The 26,283-nt window shown below is 38.4% G+C and overlaps 1 protein-coding gene across 6 annotated transcripts in view; it reads right to left on the reverse strand.

The window, feature by feature from the left end:
• Positions 1-26,283, reverse strand: part of adamts9 (ADAM metallopeptidase with thrombospondin type 1 motif, 9) — a 256,708-nt gene that overhangs the window by 151,598 nt on the left and 78,827 nt on the right. For all 6 annotated transcript variants that reach the window (XR_011962042.1, XM_072582481.1, XM_072582483.1 and 3 more), the window contains exons 12-19: positions 15,632-15,780; positions 15,239-15,420; positions 15,009-15,145; positions 14,795-14,912; positions 11,431-11,526; positions 1,587-1,753; positions 1,359-1,488; positions 1,073-1,199 (exon numbers count right to left, since the gene is read on the reverse strand). Coding sequence is in view for 5 of the 6 variants with exons in the window: in XM_072582481.1 (XP_072438582.1) it covers positions 1,073-1,199; positions 1,359-1,488; positions 1,587-1,753; positions 11,431-11,526; positions 14,795-14,912; positions 15,009-15,145; positions 15,239-15,420; positions 15,632-15,780 (1,106 nt within the window). In the remaining variant the exon portion in view is untranslated. The remainder of the gene's footprint in view (positions 1-1,072; positions 1,200-1,358; positions 1,489-1,586; positions 1,754-11,430; positions 11,527-14,794; positions 14,913-15,008; positions 15,146-15,238; positions 15,421-15,631; positions 15,781-26,283) is intronic.

Here is a 26,283-nt window from a genome sequence, read left to right on the forward strand (position 1 = left end):
GACCTTAGTAGGCCAATTAATAGACAGGTTTACACAGAGGAACCTTGGTTATCCAGCATTCAATTATTTACATTTCAGATTATTTAGACAAGATCGCAAGGTCCCGATGCTTGGCTAAACTGTGTTATCTGGCATTTGATTATCCGAATATTCAATTATCCAAACAAAATACTCCCCGCATGTGTCATTCGAATAATCGAGGTTCCTCTGTAGCCAGTGATGCTCATGTCCCGTGAGTGAATAAATAGTTGTGGATGTTATTAAGCTGGAGAGGGCTCAAAAGAAATTTACCAGGATATCTGTCCAACTGTTGTTTTCTCTCTTTGGGCTCTATCCTCACCCCATTGTTTACTCCTTAACCCCTCCCTCCACCCTATCTTCTGCATATAAACTAACTTTTTCTGAGCTACCATCAGTTCTGAGGAAGGGTCACTGGACCTGAAAACATTAACTCTGATTTCTCCTCAGAGATGCCACCAGACCTGCTGAGCCTTTTCAGCAATTTTTGTGTTTGCTTGCGAGGTTCATGCCAGGTATGGAAGGTTTGAGTTACAAAGAAAGGCTTGATAGGCTGGGACATTTTTCACTGGAGCATAGGCAGTTGAGTGGTGACTTTATAGAGATTTATAAATCATGAGGGGTATAGGTAAAGATAACAGAAAGCGTCTTTTCCCTAGGATAGTGGATTTCAAGACTAGGGGGCACATTTTTTTTTAAGATGAAAGGAGAGAGATTTAAAAAAGAAATGAGGGACAAATTTTTTACACTGAGGGTGGTTTGCGTGTGGAATAAGTTGTGGGCACAATTACAACAATTAAAATACACTTGGATAAGTATGCGAATAGGAATGGTTTGGATGGATATGGATCAGGAGCAGGAAGATGGGACTAGTTCAGTTTGGGAATACGTTTGACAGGGACTGGTTGGACCATGGGGTCTGTTTCCAAAACTCTAGTATGACTCTACAACATATAATAGTGTTAATGTTATGTTAGTAAGAAAAATTAGAAGTCATCTCTTAATCCCCATGAAAATAATTTTGACAGGAAGACAAATCTAGAAAAACACACACCGTATTTCACAGTCTGTGTTGCATGATTCAGTTAAAGGAGCTGGGCGTGGAGTTTGATCGCATCTCTGATCAGACACTACCAGCCGATCACTTTCTCTGGTACAAATTGGTCTTCTCTTCCTTTCGCCTATTGAAATACAGCGTCATGTTAGAGAACATCCATGAAAAAAGTGAATATATTAAAATTATCTCCTGGAACACGATTCAAAACTATCAACAAGTAACCAATTATATAAACAGGCACAAATGTTTTGATTGTTTAAGTATGAATTCCAATAAATTTTACCTTGGCAAAGTCTGTTGCAATCCTGCCAAGGGCCAAACTGATCCCAAAAAAATCGCTGTACTTTATCTTCAATGGGAATGTTGAATGAGTAACGCACGTCAGGATTGTATAGATTTCCCACAGACAAAACCTTGAATACAGTATTAAAATAAATTGTTTGATTGTTCATGAAAATGTATAACAAATGACAATATAATGCACAGAATGTAACCATGCATGTTGATTTACCTGAACTATCAGTTCTTCCTCAATCCGATCAGTACAGTTGATTCTTTCCACACCATTATCAGAGCCACTATACTCAATTACAGCTCCTCTAACTTTAATTTCCCTTTTAAACATGCTGACCACAAAATCTCCGTTTAAAAGGAATTCTTCTCGACTGTTAGCCAAAGCTGCAAAATGAAATGCAATGAGAATACAAATGTATGAACGTAACTTGCAAAAGATCTTGAAGATCCATAAATATTATAAATATTATATATGAGTCAAATGTATTCTATACAGATTTTCACAAGCTGTTCCGTTTCTATATGGTATGATAATGTTAGATATAATTAAACAGCTTCCTGTCTGCTTTTTCCCACCTACACATTCAATCTTAATTAAAGAAGGGGCAAATAATTAACAAGTCCTGTGGGAATTTAAAGCTTTGTCCTAGAAAGCAGTTTCCTGTGAATCAGTAACACATCACACAACTTCACACTAATGTGATTTTTCAGCTTATTTCCTGAGTTTGAACCATTTCATTCATTGTTACGTAATTAAATCTCTTTCATCTAAACAACAAAAGAGAAACAGAAATAGAACTACTGATGTGCAGGAATAAGGTATAATATTTGTCCCAGTAGTGAAAACTGTATCTGGGGAAGCTGAAGAGGCTACAACATTTGAACATCATGATTTTAACAGTGCACAAAGTTGGGGTTATAACATATTGAAGCAAGCCACTTCTGAACAGAAAGGAAGCAAATGTTCCTGGACTTTATAGCCTCAGTACAATTGTTCAAGTGACTAATACCACTGCAGCCAACAAGTTCAAGGAAGAGGAAAAAAATGCAGAGCTTTGCACCTCTAGGTAAATACAAAGTCATGCAACATTCCCTTTAAACTGCTAAATAGTTGCTATTGTCCTAACCACAACAAGTTATTACATTTGCAAAATGGATGCTTTTATACTATTATACTCTATGAAGATTGTGCTTGTTTACCACATGCTTGTTTAGATAATTATTCTCCTATAAGTATGTATACTGTACTTATTTGTTTAGTTTTATGAATGATCAGAATAACCATGTCATTTGATTAACTGGAAACATTGCATTTCGGTTGACTAATATCATTTCTGTGCTTATGAATCACAAATGGGCAAAACAATTTCATTGATTCTGTTATGTTCAAACATCAGTAAAAATTGAACACTCAGATTTGTTAATTACTGGAGCTATTGCACTACAGCCATTCACTTTCAATGTTATACAATGTGATTTATCTTCTAGTATTTCTAGGAGTATAGTACTTTATGGATTTTTATAGCAAGTTTTAATTTAAATGGATTGGCTAAATGAGCAAACAAGATGTGTATAGGTATTAAATTGCTTCGATTATGACTCTATAGGGATGAATCTGTGAATATAAATGCATTCATAACAATTTAAGTTATAAATCGGTGTACTGTCATGTTTAACTTTGGACCAGAGATTATTAAACTTTGCAAGAAAATCCATTTGCCTTCCAATGAAGTATGAGAAGAAAATGTAGTTCACAGCCCACTATTGTCTCTGTCCAGGCCCTACTTTATTTTTGTTTTCTCTTCTCAAAAATAAAGTTGATTCATTACATTTTTTAACAATAACATTACAGAATATTTCACTTGAATATTACAGAATTTGCAAAGGTCCCTGGACCTATTGTCCAAAAGGTTGGTGGGGAATGTACTACAATCCTGATGGCTACTGCACAACATTGAACAATCTGAGCAGCGTGAATTGTTTTAAGATGAAACTTCTATTCCTATCACAAACGCAGGTCCTACTTTAGGGACCTGTCAGCCAATCCAATTGCCCAGCAGCTCTGTCTTTCCAGTGTCTAATGCTGAGGATTCAGGACAGGTAGACAGGTTCAACGCTAGAGGTCAAGGGGAAGGGTAAGTGGGAAGTGGGAGGTGAATGGAGGAAGGTGGGACCCAGATCAAGGGATCAGAGTGAAGATAGGGATGTGAAATGCCCTTGATGAGGTCTCCAATGCTGGCAAATCTGGCCCAACACCAGATTGCGTTGTTATAGTCACTGAGCTTCCTGATTGGTGTGGGTGTCTCCCCACCATAAACAAAACACCAGCTGGGGTGAAATGACCATTTAGGGGCTCAATAGGCCCATGAGTGGGTCAGAAACTTGTCATTTCCCATGCTTTGTGTAAAAGTTTAGACATTTTTAGGGATGGGGGGAGGGATGCGCCTGCTGAGTTTGATGTGACACCAGCCTCTCACCTGCCAGTCAGGGAAAAGAAAATTCCAATCCACGAGAAATTCTTAAAAGTTTGCACCATTAGCAATGAAACAGAAGTTTTTGCTTTCCGCTGCATTTCTATTCATTGCTGTCATGCAAGAAACTGGCTAACCCATTGACACTTTCCACTTTCATCCTGAATTAAGCTAAAATGGAGAATCCCACTTGTACAACCAGGTGGCAGCAAAATGAATAAGCAGCTTCAGGGCTTAAAGTGTAATCCACACAGCAGGAAATAGCTGGCTCAATAGGCTTCACTGGTAGTGAAGGACAATCAAGGGTGTGACAACAGTTTAACATTTGGATTTGTGCAGAATCATGCAGTGTTCTTTGGATCCCTCAAGCTGAATTACTTCTCTCACCCAATAAGGATCCTACACAGGTTTGGACAAACAAACGTCTGGGAAGCTAGTATTCTCATATGTTTGCTGCAATCCTCTACCTTTATTTTAAAAAGTGAAGGAGACAAAAGGTAACTATAGGCCAGTTAGCATAGCATTGTCACTGGGAAAATGTTAGGGTCTATTGTAAAGGCTGTAATAACAAAAGTATTCAGAAATGCATAATATGATTGAGCAGAGTCAGAATGGCTTCATGAAGGGAAAATCAGGCCTGATTAACTTATTAGAATTCTCTGAGAATGTAATGAGGAGGATAGATAAATGGGAATCAGTGGATGCAATGTATCTGAATTTCCAAAGAAAAATTTGAATAAGTTGCATGTAAGGTTACTTAATAAGAACTCATGGTACTGGAGGAAGTAAACACTCATTATTCACAGTTTTGTCCCCCACAAGATTCCCATACTTGCAAAGTCAGCCCCAAACCTTGGCTTTTTAGTTTCCCATTGAGTCGTCCAGTGTGCCTCAGTAAACCAATCACAATCCTTTTGCGGTATGTAGGAGTGATATCTGTGCTTTTAGTATCCGTGGGAAGTATGTGTCCCTATCTTTCGCAGATAATGATTATATATGTTTAGAGGTCTGGCTGAGAAATGATAAGAAATATTCACACCAAGTAATGACCATCTCCAACAAGAGAGAATCCAAACATTTACCCCGGACATTCAACAGCATTACCAGAATTGAATCTCAACCAAGTACATGTAGAAGTTATCACTGACTAGAAACTAAAGCAGAAAAGCCAGCTAAACACTGAGTACAGCAGCAATTAAGTACACCTCCTGTGTTCTCAAAGCCTCTCCATCATCTACAAGGTACAAGCCAGAAATATGATGGAATATTCTCTACTTGCCTGTCTGAGTGAACTCCAACAACGCTCAAGAAGTTTAATACCATCCAGGCCAAAACAGGGAGTTTGATCACTCCCTCAGCCACTACCTTAAACATTTTCTCTCTCTGCTATTAATAGAGGCAGCAGTGTATACCATATTCAAAATGGACCACAGCAAGTTACCAAGCTTCCTTCAACAGCTCCTTCCTAACTTGCAAAGTCTACATCTAGAAGAACAAGAACTGCAAATACTGCAAGAAAGCCATCCTCTGAATGCTCCCCTCCAAGCCATACATGATTATAATACCACAATTTCTTCAATGTTGCTGAGTCAAATCCTGGAAGTCTGCTCCTAACTGCACTGTATCAGATGGACTACAATGGTTCAAGAAGGCAGTTCACACGAAGCATTTGGGAATGGGTAACAAATGCTGGCCAGGCCAGTGATGCATAGATACCATGTTTTCTTTTTTAAAAAACTACAATATATCTATTATGTAAGTGTGAATTTAATTTTCTATGAAAAGTGCAAGTTCACTGCATACATCTATGTAACCGAGTTTTAAATATCCCATTCTGTTCAGTAGTCAGAGGTGACTCATGTAAATCCTTTTCAGAGGTAAGCAAATCTAAAGATTTTAAAATAAGTTCAGTCAATATCATCTAGCAAATGTGCAGACATTTTTTTGTACATCATTAAATAAACAGAGATCATTTTGCTAACATACTTTCACGTCAAATTTTGCTGATTATATTAAGCAATGAAAACAAGTGGATTCCATATAAATATCAAACTGACTTCAGTTTCATAATATATCTTTATTCTTAAAATACCAAAGACCTGTAATTTGGAAAGAAAACAAAGATTATTTGATTGGATACATTAAATCACTACTTTTACATTGCACACTGTCAGATTTCCCCATAAATCTGATTGCGGAATATAATGAATTTGGTTTAATTAGAAATATCCACATTTGAAAAGGAAATAATCTATTCTAGAGAGACCATAAGTTTAAAAAAATTATTGTATAATGTATTGCATAAAGCTATTTAAACAGGGTCAATGTTATTTCGGGTACAAACAATTCTGGATAACATAAAACTAGCTGGTGCACAAAGACGTTGGAAATAAAAAGCACTTGATCTAACAGTTAAATGTAAAACAGCAGGAGCTCATTACATATACCTCTACATTAACAAGCACTAACAGGAAAAGTCATGAAACAAGCGACTCAATTGGCTGAGTAGCTGGCTGTAAAGCATGATATCAAAGTGAATTCCAAAACTACTGATATCTAAGAATGTTAATAATGAAGGTTTCCATTTTCCCTCATGACTTTATATTTCATTCCTTAATCCTACAATAAGCCTGCTTAAGCACACCTCTGCAAAATAATTTTTCCCTTTAATTATAAAACTCAGTCTAGTTTGATAAAATTAGAAACTTAGAAACCTAAGTAAACAACTTGACTAAAATAGCACTTCTCAACATTGTTTGTGCACAGCCCTCATGCTTTATAAACTCCACGTTTGAATCCTTCCAATCAAGATTCCACTCTGTGATCATTTAAGTTCCTTCCTACAGGATAGCACTTCTGACATTGATGTGATGGTGACAAAGGCAAACAATGCATCACTTTCCTTCTCAAACCATCTGCAGCCCTAGACAAAACTGATCATACACCCTCCTTCATTGTCTCTTCACTGTTATGCAGTAGGTATCATCCTTATCTGAGTGTAGCTAAAGATCACTTGCGATGTCTGTTCACTCCCATACCAGTACCACCATTGTCTCCAGAGCATTTATGTTAGCTGCCCCTTTGATGACAATTGTCCAGAATCAAATCAGTTTTGCATGTACTCAGACACCACACAGTTCTATATCACCACCAACCATTTCAACTTGTCCACTGAGATGAAATTGTCAGCAATCTGACATCCAGTATTGGATGAGCTGGCATTTCCTACAATTAAATACTGGGAAAAATGAAGTAATTGCTCCTGTTCAATGCCAAAAATTCCATTCCACAGCTAATGACAGAGCCATTGATTCTATCCTTCCCCATTGCAACAATTGAGGCTGACCAGGCTATTTTATCTTCCTGTTCTACTTCTCCGAAGATGAGTTTTTGATGATATACCAATGTTTCACTTAGTGAACTACTACCAACTCTGTGATTTTACATGACTCAACCACTGCCTCAGTTCTCGTGCTGCTGAAACCCTCATCTATGCTGGTACTACCTTCAGACGTGGCTATTCTGATGTATTGCCATCTCACGTTCTACCATAAACATTGGCTTTAGCTTAATGTTTATGTGCAACAGACTTACATAAAACTTAATTCATCCTTTTTTTATAGTCAAAAGGTGCATTTTTATTTAGTTAATACATAATTAAGTAGATTTCCCTCATTTTGTGCCTGGTTAGTGAATATATTATTAACAAAAGTAAAATAAGGACCAAAAAAATCCTACAAAGCCAACTTCAGTTTTCATAGATGTTACATTTAATTTATTGATATTCATAATGTCTGTTCTCCCACAAATTTTTCAAGATTGTAAAAATGTCATGGTATTTCTTCCTTTTAAGCTATTCTCAACATGAAGCAATCCTATACATCAAACTAAATTTCTGCTGAAAACATTTAAATTAATAAGTAAATAAACATCAGCCACAAGATTCAAATTCTTCACCCATTTCTCCAAGCAGAAGTATATTGAGCACATCAGCAAGATTAACTAAATACCATGGTAATAAATATCCTTTTACTTTTACGTTCATATTTTTCAATGCCTTATTCTGCAATACGTGTAATATACCTAACTCTATCATGTAAACATGTCAAAATGTTTCTGGAGAACAGGAACTATTTAGAAAATATGTGAAATATTCCAAACACTCCATTGAGTGACAAACTTAGTTACATATAGTATAGAATGCAGAAGTAAACCATCTGCCCCGTGCCACATCTTTATAATGTACATCTGTCATGTTAATTACCTCTCCCCAACACATCACTATATTCATTTATTTCCTTCTTCTTCATGTAGACATCAAGTCTCCCCCAAACACTCAATGTTATCTGCTTCAAGCACTCTACATAATAACACCTTCTGAATTATCACTGCAACATATTTAAAACTTCCTGTGAAGTTCTTCATCTAATCAGTTAGCAATTACCACCCAAACAAAAATAGTTTATTCATATCAGATCGCCTGTTAGTTCTCTTATTGTAGAGACACGACTCCCATCTGATAGGTGCACATTCTCAATTCCGCTAACACCCTTGTTAAATGCTTCTGCATTGACTTCAATGATTTAACATTTTGTTTTTAATATGGCGATCAAAATTGCACACGGTATTCCAAGAGTTTAACCAAGATTCTGCAGAAATTTAACATCACCTTTCTGCTTTTGTATTCCAATCATCTATAAAGCAACACCAGTATTTCCACTTCAGTACTTTGTTAGTGCACTTTATAATCTTGTCAAGTTGTGCTGCTGCTTTTACTGATTTCTGTATTGAACTTCACTTAATTTGAAGGAATCACTGTAAAACCACTCCTATACCAACACCATCCAGGCAGTGCTGAGTATTGATTATGTTCCTGCCAGCCTTCTATTGAGCCCAATCAACATGTCAAATCAGAGGAGAAAGCGAGGACAGCAGATGCTGGAGATCAGAGCTGAAAATGTGTTGCTGGAAAAACGCAGCAGGTCAGGCAGCATCCAAGGAGCAGGAGAATCGACGTTTCAGGCATGAGCCCTTCTTCAGGAATGAGGTAAGTGTGTCCAGCAGGCTAAGATAAAAGGTAGGGAGGAGGGACTTGGGGGAGGAGCGTTGGAAATGCGATAGGTGGAAGGAGGTTAAGGTGAGGGTGATAGGCCAAAGTGGGGGTGGGGGCGGAGAGGTCAGGAAGACGGTGCTGAGTTCGAGGGATTTGACTGAGACAAAGTGGGGGGAGGGGAAATGAGAAAACTGGAGAAATCTGAGTTCATCCCTTGTGGTTGGAGGGTTCCTAGGCGGAAGATGAGGCACTCTTCCTCCAACCGTCGTGTTGCTATGGTCTGGCGATGGAGGAGTCCAAGGACCTGCATTCCCTTGGTGGAGTGGGAAGGGGAGTTGAAGTGTTGCGCCACAGGGTGGTTGGGTTGGTTGGTCCGGGTGTCCCAGAGGTGTTCTCTGAAACGTTCCGCAAGTAGGCGGCCTGTCTCCCCAGTATAGAGGAGACCACATCGGGTGCAGCGGATGCAGTAAATGATGTGTGTGGAGGTGCAGGTGAATTTGTGGCAGATATGGAAGGATCCCTTGGGGCCTTGGAGGGAAGTAAGGGGGGAGGTGTGGGCGCAAGTTTTGCATTTCTTGCAGTTGCAGGGGATGGTGCCGGGAGTGGAGGTTGGGTTGGTGGGGGGTGTGGACCTTACGAGGGAGTCACCGAGGGAGTGGTCTTTTCGGAACGCTGATAGGGGAGGGGAGGGAAATATATCCCTGGCGGTGGGGTCTGTTTGGAGGTGGCGGAAATGATGGCGGATGATATGCTGTATATGGAGGTTGGTGAGGTGGTAGGTAAGGACCAGTGGGGTTCTGTCCTGGTGGCGATTGGAGGGGCGGGGCTCAAGGTGAACTCCACCGCATCTCCTCCACTTCCCGCTCCTCTGCCCTTGAGCCCAGCCCCTCCAATCGCCACCAGGACAGAATCCCACTGGTCCTCACCTACCACCCCACCAACCTCCATATACATCGTATCATCCGTCGTCATTTCCGCCACCTCCAAACGGACCCCACCACCAGGGATATATTTCCCTCCCCTCCCCTATCAGCGTTTTGAAAAGACCACTCCCTCTGTGACTCCCTCGTCAGGTCCACACCCCCAACCAACCCAACCTCCACTCCCGGCACCTTCCCCTTCAACCGCAAGAAATGCAAAACTTGCGCCCACACCTCCCCCCTTACTTCCCTCCAAGACCCCAGGGATCCTTCCATGCCCGCCACAAATTCACCTGCACCTCCACACACATCATTTATGGCATCCACTGCACCCGATGTGGCCTCCTCTATATTGGGGAGACAGGCCACCTACTTGCGGAACATTTCAGAGAACACCTCTGGGACACCCGGACCAACCAACCCAATCACCCCGTGGCTCAACACTTCAACTCCCCCTCCCACTCCACCAAGGACATGCAGGTCCTTGGACTCCTCCATCGCCAGACCATAGCAACACGACGGTTGGAGGAAGAGCGCCTCATCTTCCGCCTAGGAACCCTTCAACCACAAGGGATGAACTCAGATTTCTCCAGTTTTCTCATTTCCACTCCCCCCACCTTGTCTCAGTCAAATCCCTCGAACTCAGCACCGCCTTCCTAACCTGCAATCTTCTTCCTGATCTCTCCGCCCCCACCCCCACTCCGGCCTATCATCCTCACCTTGACCTCCTTCCACCTATCGCATTTCCAACGCCCCTCCCCCAAGTCCCTCCTCCCTACCTTTTATCTTAGCCTGCTGGATACACTTTCCTCATTCCTGAAGAAGGGCTCATGCCCGAAACATCGATTCTCCTGCTCCTTGGATGCTGCCTGACCTGTTGCGCTTTTCCGGCAACACATTTTCAGCTCATGTCAAATTAGAGTCTGGAATTCAAATCCATTCCAAACAGATGAAAAGAAAGTTTCAGCTCTTTGCCAGCTGTAACAGTAATAAATGAAAATGTTTGCAATTCTCCACTATTCCAGCAGTTTCATTCAAAGAGATAGTACTTTCAACAACAAGGATGTTTACTGAGATTCAGAGCTTAGATTGAACTTTACATCACATGATGTAGTTTATCTTGTATTATTTCATGTTGGCACTATGCCTCAAAAGTGAAAATATGATCATTCACCATTATTGACCTCTTTTACCAAATTAGTCAAAAATGAAGATCCGAAATATACAGAGAGGAAAACATTATTGATTTACAATAAAATCCCTATTATCTGCCAATACAGGATGACCACTACTATGAACAATGAAAACTGACAGATAACCAAGAACCTCCAAATGTTGGTTTTTATTACCAACAATACCCAAGGCACATGAATCAAAATAAATACAACACAAACAATATAAACAGACTTTGACTTATGACAGACTGGGAGAGCTAAGTAGTGGCAGAGTGAGCAACAGAATAACTGTGAGACCATAAAATACATGAAAGTAGATAGTTGGAGAGCTGATTTAGGACCCACTGTGGGCAATGCAATGTGCTAATAATAAGCAATAAGCAGACAAAGTTATTACACACGTTTAAATAAAATATTTTACATTCCTTCAAAGTGAACTTACCAAGATAATTGTCATCTTCTGGTTTCCCTGAATAGCTGTGCTGACGCACATCAATATTTGTAGCACCAATTGGTATTCGTACAACTACATTATATCCTGGAAAATGTCAAACACATACACTAAATACACACTCAGAATGCAGAGTAAAGAACTAAAATGCATATTTCATTTGAAAGGCATCGGCAATAATAAAGAAAATTTATTACAGCTGAATCAGTATCATTGGGATTACTTAAATGATTGACATTGATTTCCAAGAAAGGAAAAAAATATTGTTTCAAGTGGCAAGATAATAGCAATAAACCCAATTTGCACGCATGTTCATCAATTCTGCACATTATAAGTTCCAAAGTGGCATGGGTGAGAAATGCCCTTGCATAGGTGGCACAATGGTTAGCACTGCTGCCTCACAGCCAGGGACCCGGCTTTGACTCCAGCCTGGTGACTGTCTGTGCGGAGTTTGCACATTCTCCCCGTGCCTGCGTGTGTTTCCTCTGGGTGCTCCGATTTCTTCCCACAATCCAAAGACGTGCAGGTTAGGTGAATTGGCCATGCTAAATTGACCATAGTGTTCAGGCATGTGTTGGTTAGGTGCATTAGTCAGAGGTAAATGTACAGTAATAGAGTAGGGGAATGGGTCTGGGTTGGTTACTCTTTGGAGGGTTGGTGTGGACTTGTTAGGCCGAAGGGCCTGTTTTCACACCATTGGGATTCTAGGAATACAAATAAAGACACAATTTGTTCCCTTTGGTTGAAACTAAAACAAAATAACTGTAGTCTTTTTTGGAGAAATGGTCTGATTGTGGTAATTTAAAATTGCTAATATTCCATGTTTGTGGATTAGTATACAGATTAGAAGCCATGGCAGTGCATAGAGTCTCAAAAACAATAACATTCGATTATTGCTGTTGGATTAAGAAGGACATTTTTTGAAAGGCAAAATAAAAATGTTGAATTACACTGTAATAAACATTGCCAGGACACCACTAATACATACCCATGTTGTGGTGCAAATGACACAAAACCTTACACAATGTTTGACTATATTAAGTTTATCTGCAAGTTCTGCAGTAATTAATATTTCTTAAGGTTATTGTCATGGTGAGGCAAAGGGAGAAATAACATTCTAAAGAAATATTTTAAAATTTATAGCACACTAAAATAAGTGATATTTAAGAAAGCTTAAATATGTGGCAGTGCACCAGCAGACTATAATTCTCAAGACTGATGGTCAAGGATTAACGTCATATTTGAAACCTTGATTAATTTTGCTAGAAAGCACATATTACTGCTTATTTCAATGAGAATTTAGGAGTCGGCTTCATTATCTCAATAATTGTGCATGATTTTGTTCTCCTTATTCCTATTATTATTGCTAGTGTCAGAGCATTTTATTACGCAGTTGTTAGCAGTAAATGAACAAAAGTTAAAAAAGAGTAATAGAGTCATCTAACACTCAAACCCTTCAGTCCAACTCATGTACACTGACTAGTATCACTCTAAACCCTTCCTGTTCGTATATTCATCCAGATGCCTGTTAAATGTTGCAATTGTACCAGCCTCCTCCAGCTCATTCCATAAATGCATCACTTCCTGCGTGAAAAAACTACCCCTCTGGTTCTTTTTAATTCTTTCCCGTCTCATCTTAAACCAAGGGTGGTGGAGTCCAGTTGTGGACTCCAACACCCTCGGAAAAAAAGACCTTAGCTATTCACCCTATCCATGCCCCTCATGATTTTATAAACCTCTCAACCTCCGATGCTCCAGGGAAAAAAGCCCCAGCCTATTCAGCCTCTCCCTATAACTCAAATCCTCCAGTCCAGACAACATACTTGTAAATCTTTTCTGCACCCTCTCAAGTTTATAAACATCCACCCCATAGAGAGGCAACCAGAATTGTACACAATATTCTAAAAGTGGCCTCATCAATGTCTGTACCATTGCAACATGATGTCCCAACTCCTGTACTCAATGTTTTGACAAATGAAGGCAAGCATACAAAATGCTTTCTCCACCACCCTGTCTACCGACTTAAGGAATTATGCATCGGCACCCCTAAATCTCTTTGTTCTGCAACACTCTCCAGGGGCCTACCATTAACTGTATAAGTCCTGCCTTGATTTGCCTTACTAAACTGCATCATCTCACATTCATTTAAATTAAATTTCATCTGTCACTCTTCGGCTCACTGGCCTATCTAATCAAGGTCCCATTGTCCTTTAAGATAATGCTCTGCACTGTACAATACACCATGAATTTTGGTGTCATCTGCAAACTTACTACCCCTGATACCAACCCTCCAAAGAATAACCAACTCAGACCCATTCCCCTACTCTATTACTGTACATTTACCTCTGACTAATGCACCAAATTATTCATATAAATGATGAAAAGCAGTGGACCCAGCACCGATCCTTGTGGCACACTACTGGTCACAGGACTCCAGTCCGAAAAGCAACCCTTTACCACCACCGTCTGTCTCCTAACTTCAAAACAATTTTGCATCCAATTGGCTAGCTCCTCCTGGATCCCTTGTGATCTACCCTTATTAAGCAGTCTACCATGTGGAACCTTGTCGAACACTTTACTGAATGGACAATATCTATCGCTCTGCCTTCATCATTCTTCTTTGTCACCTCTTCAAAAAAGTTAGTGAGACATGATTCCTCACGCACAAAGCCGTGTTGATTACCCCTAATCAGTCTTTGCCTTTCCAAATGCATGTAAATCCTATCCTTCAGAAACCCCTCCAACAAAATGGCCACCACTGATGTCAGGGTCTTGGCTTTTCCTTACAGCCACATTAGTCACCCTCCAGTCTTTCAGCACACAACCATGGTTGTCAATGGTTTAAATATCTCAGCAAGGTACCCAGCAATCTCTTCTCCAACTTAGTTCAATGAAACATCTGATCACGTTGTTGAGCAGTATATTTACTAACAGTCACAGCATCCACTTATTGAATACTTATATAATTCAAAACATACTGCAATTCATAAATTATTGCTATCGAGTGTCATTTTATACTATACTCTTAAATGCAATCAATAAAGGTGAATCTTAATGGCCAAACGTATGCCTATTTATTGGTAGATAACTCCTGGCACATCTTAAACACAGCCACCAATATTTTCTGTTCTATTGTTTCTTACAGAAGTAAGAATTCTTTCAAACAAACAGCAGTAAGGCACAGTCAGTCAATCAGCTTTCTTCATATACATTCAAATACATTTATTAAATAAATATAATTTGTATGGGAATAAAAAAGATTCTGATTCAGTTTTTTTTGAATTAGCCTGACATAAACTTAATGCCCTCAGCAACATTACTTATCTCATAATGATTAGATGAATACAAAGCTTACCATAGTGAACAGTATTGAAGGTGCCTGCTAAAGTTTTACATGAAGAATTATCACCACCACATACACCGCATTTATCTCTTCGTGCTTTTGAATTTAATACATGATCACATCCAGCTTGCTGTGGGGAAAAAAACAGAATTAGTTTTGTAACGCTACAAAAATATCTTTGAAATTTCAAAATTTTACATAAAAGTCTTCAAAAAAATTTTTGTACCCGGCAAAGTCCTTGTACACAAACGTCATTGGTTTCTGGCCCACAAAGTGTGCCATCAATAACTCTGTCCCTGAGCTGATAGTAGACTGTCGTTCCAGCTACTCTGCAGAATAACTTGCAACGGTCTTTCATCAAAACTGAAAAATAAATTTTGGATTCATGGATATAAATTATCCTTCATTGCTTAAAATGTAAAACGTACCATTCCCTATATTAATGGGAATACTCACTTCCACTGTATTTAGGAACCCAACGCACATTTGGAGGTAAGCCATTAATATTGAAATGTCTTCCGTCAAACTGTGCACACTGTTCTCCTCTGAAGTCTCTCTCTTGCTTTGGACATTGTTCAGTGTTGCATGATCGAAATTTCATTCTTCGACCAATGCAGTACTTTCCTCCATTTCTGGGCCTACAGTCAAAAACAATAATTTTTCCATTTCCATAATGTAACAAATAAATTACAATATGAAATTTCTGTGCAGTGAAAGACTGCCATTCAAAAAAAGTACGACATATCATGAATACAAATTTTAACATACTGACAGATGAAAGGCATGTCTTCCCCTACAAAGTTTGATTAAGTATTCATTGCACTCTAAATGTTGAAGTAGTTTGCTTACTCTGGTTTGTTGCACTCTCTAACTGCATTTTTAATGCCACCTCCGCAGCTTCTAGAGCAGGACCCAAATGGACTCCAAGGTCCCCAACTTCCGTCTACCACAGAGGTTTCGGCAGGATCCTTTACAATGCAAACACCATGTTTGCAATGCTGTAAAGACAATTATTGAAGAGATATTAAATTCTGTCTTTGGTAAGCTGCAAAATCATAAAATCTGTTTCAGAGAAATAACCTCAGTAGTACAATCTGAAGACATTAAATTTTAAAAAGAGGTTATATTTATTTCTGAATCAATATAGCTCAACTTCGCTGCACACAACAATTTGCTTTGTTCCTTAGAAAAACTTGATTGAGTAATATATTCACAAGGAAAAAGCAACCATTCAACGTTTTAAGATTGGCTGGGAAATACAAAATGAATCAGTCTGCTGATCCTTATCACTTCCCCACTATTCGTCAAAGGGAAGCAAGTGTATCTGATGACAGAAAACTGACAAATTATTTGCTTCAGTTATAAAATATATTTAATATTGTTTCAAATTGCAAGCTGTTACAAAGAGTCCAAATTCACTCCAATAATGAATATATCAGTCTAGGCGTAGAAACTTAATTATACATTAAATCATTTAAAAACAAGTTTGGGATAATGGAATAATAGGCTTATACTTTTAACTTACATACATTTTCTCAACAAAATATCAATGGTGAAAAATAGATTAACTTTAAAATGCAATATTTCACAGACCTTGTTGCCCATGACCAATATATAAGGATCAATGGGAATAATTTATAGAAGACAATGTCCCTGCATGCACCTTTGTATCTGGGGCATTAGTCTGAGGCTGAAGGAGCTGAGACACAGGAAGGAATAAATTCAACAATCATTAGGAGTGAGAAACACACTTCCAGCAATGTTGTCATTAAGGATGGAAGCTGAATGATCAAATCAAGAAAAGGCCAGGAGTTCAGACTAATGATGCAGAAATAACTATCTGAGGCCTTCAACACCTTCCTTTCAAAGTCAATATTACATTGATACTGACTTATCATACGGAATAAAACTGGACATCTAATTTTGCCAAGAAATGAGAGTTGGCAAGAAAAGATCAAAAAATTTCTACTTTTGCAATTTGAAGTCATGTGTGCCTTCTATAAAAAGCTTAATACTCCTTTGAACACCATTACTACATAGATGGTTGGGGAAGAGGTAACTCTGATGTGAGCTGCTGCAAAGATAATGGAATGACAATCAGTTGACCTACTTCTTTACACACTCGTAACTAATTTTGCTTTCACATATGAATGGTACAGTAGGAGGCCTAAACTATCAAAATATATAACAACAGCAGGCCTGATGAAACACTCTGCTGGATGGTACATGGGAATATCCCATTCTCGGGATGTCATGTCTCTCAGTGAAATTAAGTTTGTCAGATTGTGCTCTGTGAAGATAGCACCAAACATCTTTTAAGACCTTTTAGCCACCTGACAGATTTGGTGAAGAAATGTAAAGTTTCAGCATTTGCTATAAATTCAACTATTGTTGTAACATAACATAGGAATGGCATAGCAAGTGACAGAATCAATCAGATGCTATCCACCTTGCACTAAACACTTTTTAAATGCCTATCATTTCTAAGTCCTCTGTCTCTTCAGTACTGCTAAAAGCTGAAAAATGGGTTACAATTTAGTGGAGGCAATGGTAGAGTGGTAATATCACTGGACCAGTTCTCCAGAAATGTAGACCAACGTTCTGGGGACACAGATTTGAATCTCACCATCGCAACTGGTGAAATTTGAATTCAATAACAATCTAGAAGAGACAGCTGGCCTAATTTAAATATGTATGTAAAAATCCACCTGGTTCTCCAATGTTCCATCGTGAAGGAAATCTACTGTCCTTACCTGGCCTGGCCTACATGTGACTCCAGACTCTGACAAGTATAGTTATCTCTTAACTGCTCTTTTTGAATTACGACTGGGTTATAAATTACCAGCAAGGCCCACATCCCATTAGAGAGAATTTTTCAAACTTTTTTTTCATAAAGACTTTCAGAACAGTTCTTATAATCTTCTTTAATTATTTTCATCCTTTTAAACTTTACGTACACATAGATCGTTTTTCTGGAGTCAGTAATGTCCTTCTTTGACCTGGCCTAATCTTGATAATAAGCCTTAACAATTAATCTGGTAAAATGACTTAATTTTATGAATATATCCTAAAGACATAACATAATCAAATTCTTTTAGAAAAGTCAAGGATCCCAATAAAGGATAAAGCACAAAGAGTGGGAATTTTAAATAAATCTTAACATTATTAACTGTAGTGTGGCAGATTTGTTCAAAGGTGAGCAGCCTACCATCCATAATCAAACAAATTGTATGGATAACATTGCAAAGTACTTACTCTTTGGAGAACATAGAACCCAATTATTTGCAAGTCAAGGCAATGGGAAGGAGGGAGACTACACATTCTATTGGACCAGTTTATCTTGGCAATTTCAAGACTTGGAAACTTGGTCCAGAAAGTTGGGAAGAATGTCTCTCAGCTCAGTCTTTAAATGGAACGAGAGGAATTTTGAAAAGTAATCCCCCTGACAAACTACCAATAAATGACTGGATAGTATCTGATTTTTCATGTCTTTCAGGAGATTACAATTCTCTCGGTGAATTAGGATCCCTGGGGAATGACATTTGTTCGGTAATGTTAGATGGCCCAGCTTTCTTTTTCCCTGTCTGACAGTTTCATGTCTGCATGAATTCAGGAAATGTCCTAAATTAATTCCTCTTGGATTCACACTCACAAAGCACAAACTGACCAAAATGTTAACCAACCCATGAAAGATTGTAGCCACAGCAAGAAATTGAAATATCATTTTGCTACACTAGAGGGTGCTCTTCTCTCATGGGAGTTACGACATTATTAAATAACACAGAATGTGGATTAGTCTCTAGCAAGTGATGCCATCTCTAGCCTGGGAATGCTCAGTGCTGCTGTGGTTCAAAGGGTAAATCCTCAATTTCCTACTATAAATACTTCTCATGTTTACACCCAGCAAATATTCTTAGAAAAAAACAATAAAGACAGAAGCTAGTATGACAGAGCACTGTCACGTCAAAACATATTAAACAACTTGCCCCTTGACAGTCTGCAGCAGGCAATGTCTGACCATGCTCAACCAGCCCATACTTGCAAAACCCAGAACACAAATATCCAATCATTATACGTGGTTCTGTGATTGGACAACATTTCAATTGGGCTTTTATTGTGATTCATGGAGTCAGAGATGTACAGCATGAAAAAAGACCCTTCGGTCCAACCTGTCCATGCCGACCAGATATCCCAACCCAATCTAGTCCCACCTGCCAGCACCTAGCCCGTATCCCTCCAAACTCTTCCTATTCATAAAACCATTCAAATGCCTCTTAAATGTTGCAATTGTACCAGTCTCCACCACATCCTCTGGCAGCTCATTCCATACACGTACCATCCTCTGTGTGAAAAAGTTGCCTCTTAGGTCTCTTTTATATCTTTCCCCTCTCACCCTAAACCTATGCCCTCTAGTTCTGGACTCTCCAATCCCAGGGAAAAGACTTTGTGTATTTATCCTATCCATGCCCCATCATAATTTTGTAAACCTCTGTAAGGTCATCCCTCAGCCTCAAACGATCCAGAGAAAACAGCCCCAGCCTGTTCAGCCTCTCCCTATACCTCAAATCTTCCAACCCTGGCAACATCCTTGGAAATCTTTTCTGAACCCTTTTAAGTTTCACAACATCTTTCCGATAGGAAGGAGACCAGAATTGCACACAATATTCCAACAGTGGCCTAACCAATGTCCTGTACAGCCGCATCACTTGCACATGCTAGGACATAAAAAATGTAGCAGAAATATAGACCAAACAGCCTGCCTGACCTATTCAGCATTCAATAACATCACGGCTGAATTTGGTCATCAACTTCATTTTCCATCCTGCTCTCCATATCCTTTAACTTGCTGTGACACCAAACATCTCTGTACTCCAGCCTTAAATGTATAAAACAATGGAACACCTACAAATGTGCAGTAGAGAAATCCAAAGATTTGAAAATCTCTTTGAGTAAAGTGTTTTCTTCTCATCTCATTCCAAACTGATCAGGCTCTCATTCTGAGGCTGTGCCCTGCAGCATTTCAGATTCCACATTCAGCAGAAACAATCTCTGATGATTTACTCTCTCAAGTCATCTTTATTCCTACACTCCAATCCCATTGCAATCCCATTCCATTTGTCAACCTAATTGCTTGCTGTAATGACATAGAAACATTTGGTGCTCAAAAGTCCCCAATTTACTTCTCTTTTTCGGCCCAGGTTGACATAAAGCATGGACAAGGTTTCTGTACTAAACCACAACATCAACTATTTACTGCCAATACACAGATTCTAGGTACAGATAAATAATTAGGAATTATTGACATATAACTTTATTAAAATTCTTATATTCCTTATGAAACTCCTCTGCACAAACATACAAGCAGACACAAATAAAAGTATAAGTGTTAGGACAGAGGGAAAGACTAGAAGATTAGTTCAATTGTCCCTGTTCACAAGATTTATTGAGATGGTCCTTCTGGCTTCTCAAGCCTTGCTGCTTCTGGGCTGGAAAGTAGAGGTGAAGCTCAAGACCTTCCTTCGCCATGTCCTTTTGCCAGGCAGCTGGTGATAAGTGGTGTTCCCGAAGGCTCAGTGTTAGGACCACAACTTTTCACTTCATACATCAACAATCTGGATGAAGGAACTGAGGACATTCTGGCTAAGTTTGCATTTGATACAAAAATAGGTAGGGGAACAGGCGGGGAGGATGTGTAAGGATTTGGACAGGTTAGGAGATTGGGCAAAGAAGTGGCCATTGGAGTACAATGTGGGAAAGTGTGAGGTCATGCCATTTAATAGGAAGAATAGAGGCATGGATTATTTTCTAAATAGGGACAAAATTCAGAAATCTGAAATGCAAAGAGACTTGTTAGTTCCAGTCCAGGATTCTCTCAAGGTAAACTTGCAGGCTGAGTCAGTAGTTAGGAAGGCAAATGCAATGATGGTATTTACTTTGAGAGGACTTGAATATAAAAGTAGGGATGTACCTCTGAGGCTCAATAAGGCACTGGGCAGACTACATTTGGAGTATTGTGTGCAATTTTGGGCCCCATATCTCAGGAAGGATGTACTGACCCTGCAGCGTGTTCAAAAGAGGTTCACGAGAATGGTCCCAGATATGAAAAGCTTAACATATGAGGAGCGTTTGAGGACTTTGGGTTTATAATCGATTGAGTTTAGAAGTATGACAGGGGATCTAATTGAAACATACAGAATACTGAATGGCCTGGACAGAGTAGATGTTGGTAAGATGTTTCCATTGGTAGGAGAGACTAGGACCTGACAGCACAGCCTCAGAGTAAAGGGAAGACCTTTCAGAACATAGATGAGAAGGAACGTTTTAAGCCATAGTGTGGTGAATCTATGGAATTCATTGCCACGGATGGCTGTGGAGGCCAGGTCATTGAGTACATTTAAGACTGAGATAGATAGGTTCTTGAGTATCAAGGGGATCTGAGTTTATTGTAGAACAAGGTTGAGAAACCTATCAGCCATAATTGAATGGTGTAGACTTGATGGGCCGAATGGTCTAATTTCTGCTCCTATGCCTTATGCTCCTATGCTTTCAAGAGGCACAGAGTGACTGTCTCTGACTCATTGGTTAAAATCCACAGCTTACAGCAACTGCTGAGGGTCAGCTCAAGGTAATTTTTACTTCAGTTCTTTTCTGGGTGTTCAACTGCTTCTCTCTTAAACATTCATACCCACAAGCTATTCAGCTACACCACAGCAAATCACTTAGTTGTTGGCAGGTAGAAGGCTTTTGGCATGCATACCTGGTCACCACTCTACAAACCAATCAGTTACTCATTATCATCAGTATCTCCCTTCATAGAGACCCCTTGGGTCCAGCTTCCCTGTAGTAATCTCCCCAACTAATGAATAAACGTCAGAGTAAATAGCACTATCAATGACTGTCAGGTAACTTGCCTTTGAAAAAATGTAGTAATCTTTTCCACAAACTTTGGTTTTTAAAACAGTTATTTTTCTATTTAATTCCAAATTCAAAAATACAATAAAAAAAGAACTTTCACAATGCTCAGGTGAGAACGGGTGAATTCGCTCCCCTCTTTGTAACTTGCTTACACTTTTGCAACAAGTCTTATTAATTCTTTACAGCACACAGCTTTTTAATGCTTCAATTAAAATGTCATTCACTAAGTGAAATTAAAACGCCAATACAAGGTTTCTTGAATGAAAAAGAGTGAGAAGTTTTACTACCTGCTATGCTTGAAAAATGTAATCAAGCATAATATCACAATTCAAAACTACACACAGGCATAAAGCTTAAGAAGGGCAGAGAGAATGAAAGAGCAAGAGAGTTTGTGTTGTGTGTATGTGTGAGAGATTCAGACAGACAGTGACAGAGACAGACAGAGAGAAAGAGACGCTTTGAAAACTTATTGTGAGGTATCCACTTTATTTTCTCTGTCCTGCTCAAAGGTTGTTTGCCTGAAATACAGTTCACTTCTGCATTCCCATGTCTGGTGTCTTTAGTTTTTCAAACTGGACAATCTGCAAGCAATGAAACATGTGAAAACTCCCAGAAAGGTATCAATCAAAAAGAGGAAAAGTGAGGTTCTTCATACCTGACTAAGTTTCACTATCTTTTGATAAAATGTTAATTTTAGCTCAGACTGATTTCATTAGCTTGAATGACCTGGTCAGCTGACCACCGTGGCCATCTTAAGTTAGTGCTTTCTCTTTCTCCTAAAATCATTTTCATGCGTAAAATCATTTTCAGCTCTTGGTAGTTAAATCAAAAGATTTAAATTGAAAATTAATAGTGCATATTTTATCACTACTGTGATAGGGCCCTACTCTAGAAGTCATAACCTCAAGTTTCTGGAGTTATTACATGCACAAATTTTATAAGGCTGTTCTGTCTGGGATTTTATTTTCTGATTTGAAGAGTAAAATAATAGAATGAAGCAGATCATGTGACCTGTTCTGAATTCTCACCAACCTGGTTGGTAAAGATTGAAGAAAGTGCAAATTGTTTTACTGGGAAGATGTTGTAAGACATTCACATATGTAGACAATAGCAAGGGTATTTGTGATGACTGTCAAAAAACTGTTAGTCTCCAAGTTTCACAATGAGCTGTTGAGAATGTTAGGTTATACTTTAAACTGCCTGTTTTGTTTCAAGAAGGAAAAGTCAATAGCAAACTGTTGTGACATCTGCAGTTTTCTTTAGCTAAGACCAAATCTTACAGAAATAAGTCAGGATGACTGAAACAGAGGTAGAGGTATCCAGTCCCACATCAAGAGTTCAGAAAATGTTGACTTTATTATCCATCACATAGAAGGCGGATGAAAACTCACATTCAGATTGAATAGCCCAAAAACATGAAGATTTAAATAGAAATGAACTATTTGCCTACATTTGCAGAGAGGTACGATTTCCCAGGGTAACCATTGCAGTGAAAGTTAGTTCAAGGAATAGACATAACTGTCTGGGCAGCAAAAAGATAAAAAGCCACAGAGTGTGGAGAATAGCTTCAGACTGATTCTCAGAGAACAAAGGGGCTACTTTAGAGTCTGAGTAAACTATAACAATTGTGGAGAAATTTCAGTTTAAGCTTTAATGGTTACATTTTTTCTATAGTTTAAAGAAAAGATTGCTAACTGCATTCTGTTGAAACAGAATCGCTTTCAATTTGCTTGTTACATTAGAAGTATTAAAACTTGAAATTTGTTGTGTGATTCTTCTAGTCAATGACTGAAACTCAAATATCGTTTTACAAATTGTCAGTTTACAGGGATCATAACAGTTTTATTTATCCAGTCATAGTACAGAATGCTATTTCAATAAAGGAATTTCATTTACCTCCCTGTAATACAGTCCTGTGTAAAGTATATGCAGATATTCTGATCATCAATAATTTGATTCATGATTTCAAGGTTTGTGAGGACCTGGGTGATTCTTGAAATTACTGTTTGATGTAATTTTTATTCTTAGTGCTGTTTTATATTGACAAACTGATTCTAATCTCTCATTGTTATTTATGACACACACACACACACACACACACACTTCAGTGCCAACTTTCCTATGGTTTAATATGAAAAGTCAGATGTGACAATTTGGCCTAAAAGTAGTGAATTGAAGGCAATTAGTATACTGGATCTGAGAAACTCAGCAGTAATTCTGCATACCAGTTGACGTGGACCTGAGATTCCCACAAAGGATGCTTTTTTTTTACAAATTTTGGCTGGCTGGAAGTTTTTACAAGCTGTACACAGTTTTAATTATGCTATAAATTAATATCAATAAGCTACTTTATTTTCCTGAAACACCTCAGAACTTAAAGTAATCGGAAAATTATAAGTTTGCATGTTATACATTAAATTTCAATTGATGTTACCACTGTTTTAAAATCAAGCACAGGAAACATTACCACCTGAAATGCATAGAATTAATAATCATGAAGTTTTCTGGTAAAATGGAAGATTTTGCAATAATTCTTCACGGGCCATGTGCTGATTTTGCATCATAGATATAATGCTTTCGTGCAGGGGTTAATGGGTACATTCTCCACATAACTTTCATATTTTACAACTGTGGCAGTGTTGAGTCACATGACTAATTTCCTTTAAATTTGATCTGAATTCTGATATTTCAGCTGATATTCCTATCTAAACTTTACTGCTGTTGATATTTACTCTGAATTTGCTCTGAATTCCATGCGATTGTTGACATTAAAATAACTGTCTTCATTGCCAGCATTGAAGCTTGCAATCAGAAGGATAGCAAGGTTAACCAAGCCTCATTGCTTTAACATGTTGCAGCTCAGAGCTGTGATGCAGTCTTCCATTTGTTGATTTGTACATGTTAATTTTATCCTGATCACATGTCAGAGTAGTGAACAAAGTAGAAATCGTTACCTTTCTTCAGTGACATGGTTGTGCATGTGGTAATTCTATTTATTTAAGTTAATCAGAAATCTTTAATGATTCATGACACAGTCCTTCTATTCTGTCATAAAACAAAGAACAGTGGATGCTGGAAATTTTAAATAAAAGCAGAAATTGCTGGAGAAAATCAGCAGGTCTGGCAGCAGCCTTGGAGAAAGAAACACATTAATGTTTTGAGTCCAGTGACCCTCATCAGAACCTTTCTGAAAAAGAGTCACTGGGCTTGAAATGTTAACTCTGTTTTCTCTCCATAGATGTTGCCAAACCTGCTGAGTTTCTCCAACAATTTTTGTCTTTGTTTTGCTTCTATTCTGTGGTTTTATTCTATTCTGTGCACTGTTCATCATGAGACAAACACTGCAAATCTGAGATGATTTTTTATTGCTGATGTACATGAATACTTGAAACAATGTAACATGTTAAGGCCAACAGGGAAATAAATTTCAATCTACCAGTGGCATGAGAAAGTATTATGGAAACTTACTCTAATTTCTAATGGGCAGGCTGTGCCATAGACAACTGACCACTGGTATCAATGAAGCAACATTACACAAATAAATTTTTCTCTGAAAATGGTTTTCAATTTCTATGCACAAATTCAATGTATAATATAATACTGAGTTGTAAACAGCAGGAAACTTACAGGCTCAGTCAGGACTAAGTTACATAATCTTCAGTGCTATCAACAGCAGTAAAGTTTACACAGGAATATCAGCTAGAATATCAGTGTTCATTTCTCCCTACTTTGTGAAGTGTATTGAAGTATCCTCTATGGACAGGATTGGTTTTGGATTTGATGCTTTGCATGCTAAAGCTATTGAAGGTTATCGCTGTATTTAAGTAACACATCATTCTCGAACCTTTTAACCTTAAGAACACAAAAAAGTGGTCTGTTCAGCCAGCTAGTGCCCTGGAACCTTCAGATTCCAACTCTGTGTTGAATATTATCTTGTCTTCCAATTTAATAATTGGGCTCATTTAACAATCCTAATTTGAATTTGATATGAACTATAGTTTTATATCATTTCTTTAGCATTGACTACAGTGAATATAGTTTGGTAATCTTCTTAATGAAGCTTTCTAACATAAGTATAAAAGCACATATTGAACAAGAGAGGGTGACTTGGCTCTTTGTAAATGATGTACAATCTGTCACAGGCACTAATCCACCAATCTAACATTGTAAGGAACAACTGCAAAATTTCTAAACTGATCCCAAAAACGAACGGTTGAAACTTTAGAATATTTATTTATCCTTGAACTTTGATTATTTATCCATGACTTATAAACATATTTCCAATTATCTTAGAAAAGAGGAGCTATCATATTCTGTGGGGCATTTTGTCATGTTTGTCTTTAATTACCCTGCAGTCCTCAATCCCATTTCAAATAAATGTTTTTCCATTTTATTTTCTCTCAGCATTAATCAGCACATTAAATATGTTTACTGGGAGGCTGTGGCACATATCCCATTCTTGTTTATATGACCTCAACACAATATTTTTAAAATGCTGGACCACAATTGCATTCAATCTTTGGTGAATATGCATTGGGCTTTATGACTTAGAAACGCATATCATAGGAAAAGGTTCAGAGAAAAAC

The sequence above is a fragment of the Chiloscyllium punctatum genome, chromosome 12 (genome assembly GCF_047496795.1).
Source record: "Chiloscyllium punctatum isolate Juve2018m chromosome 12, sChiPun1.3, whole genome shotgun sequence".
NCBI classification, from domain to species: domain Eukaryota; kingdom Metazoa; phylum Chordata; class Chondrichthyes; order Orectolobiformes; family Hemiscylliidae; genus Chiloscyllium; species Chiloscyllium punctatum.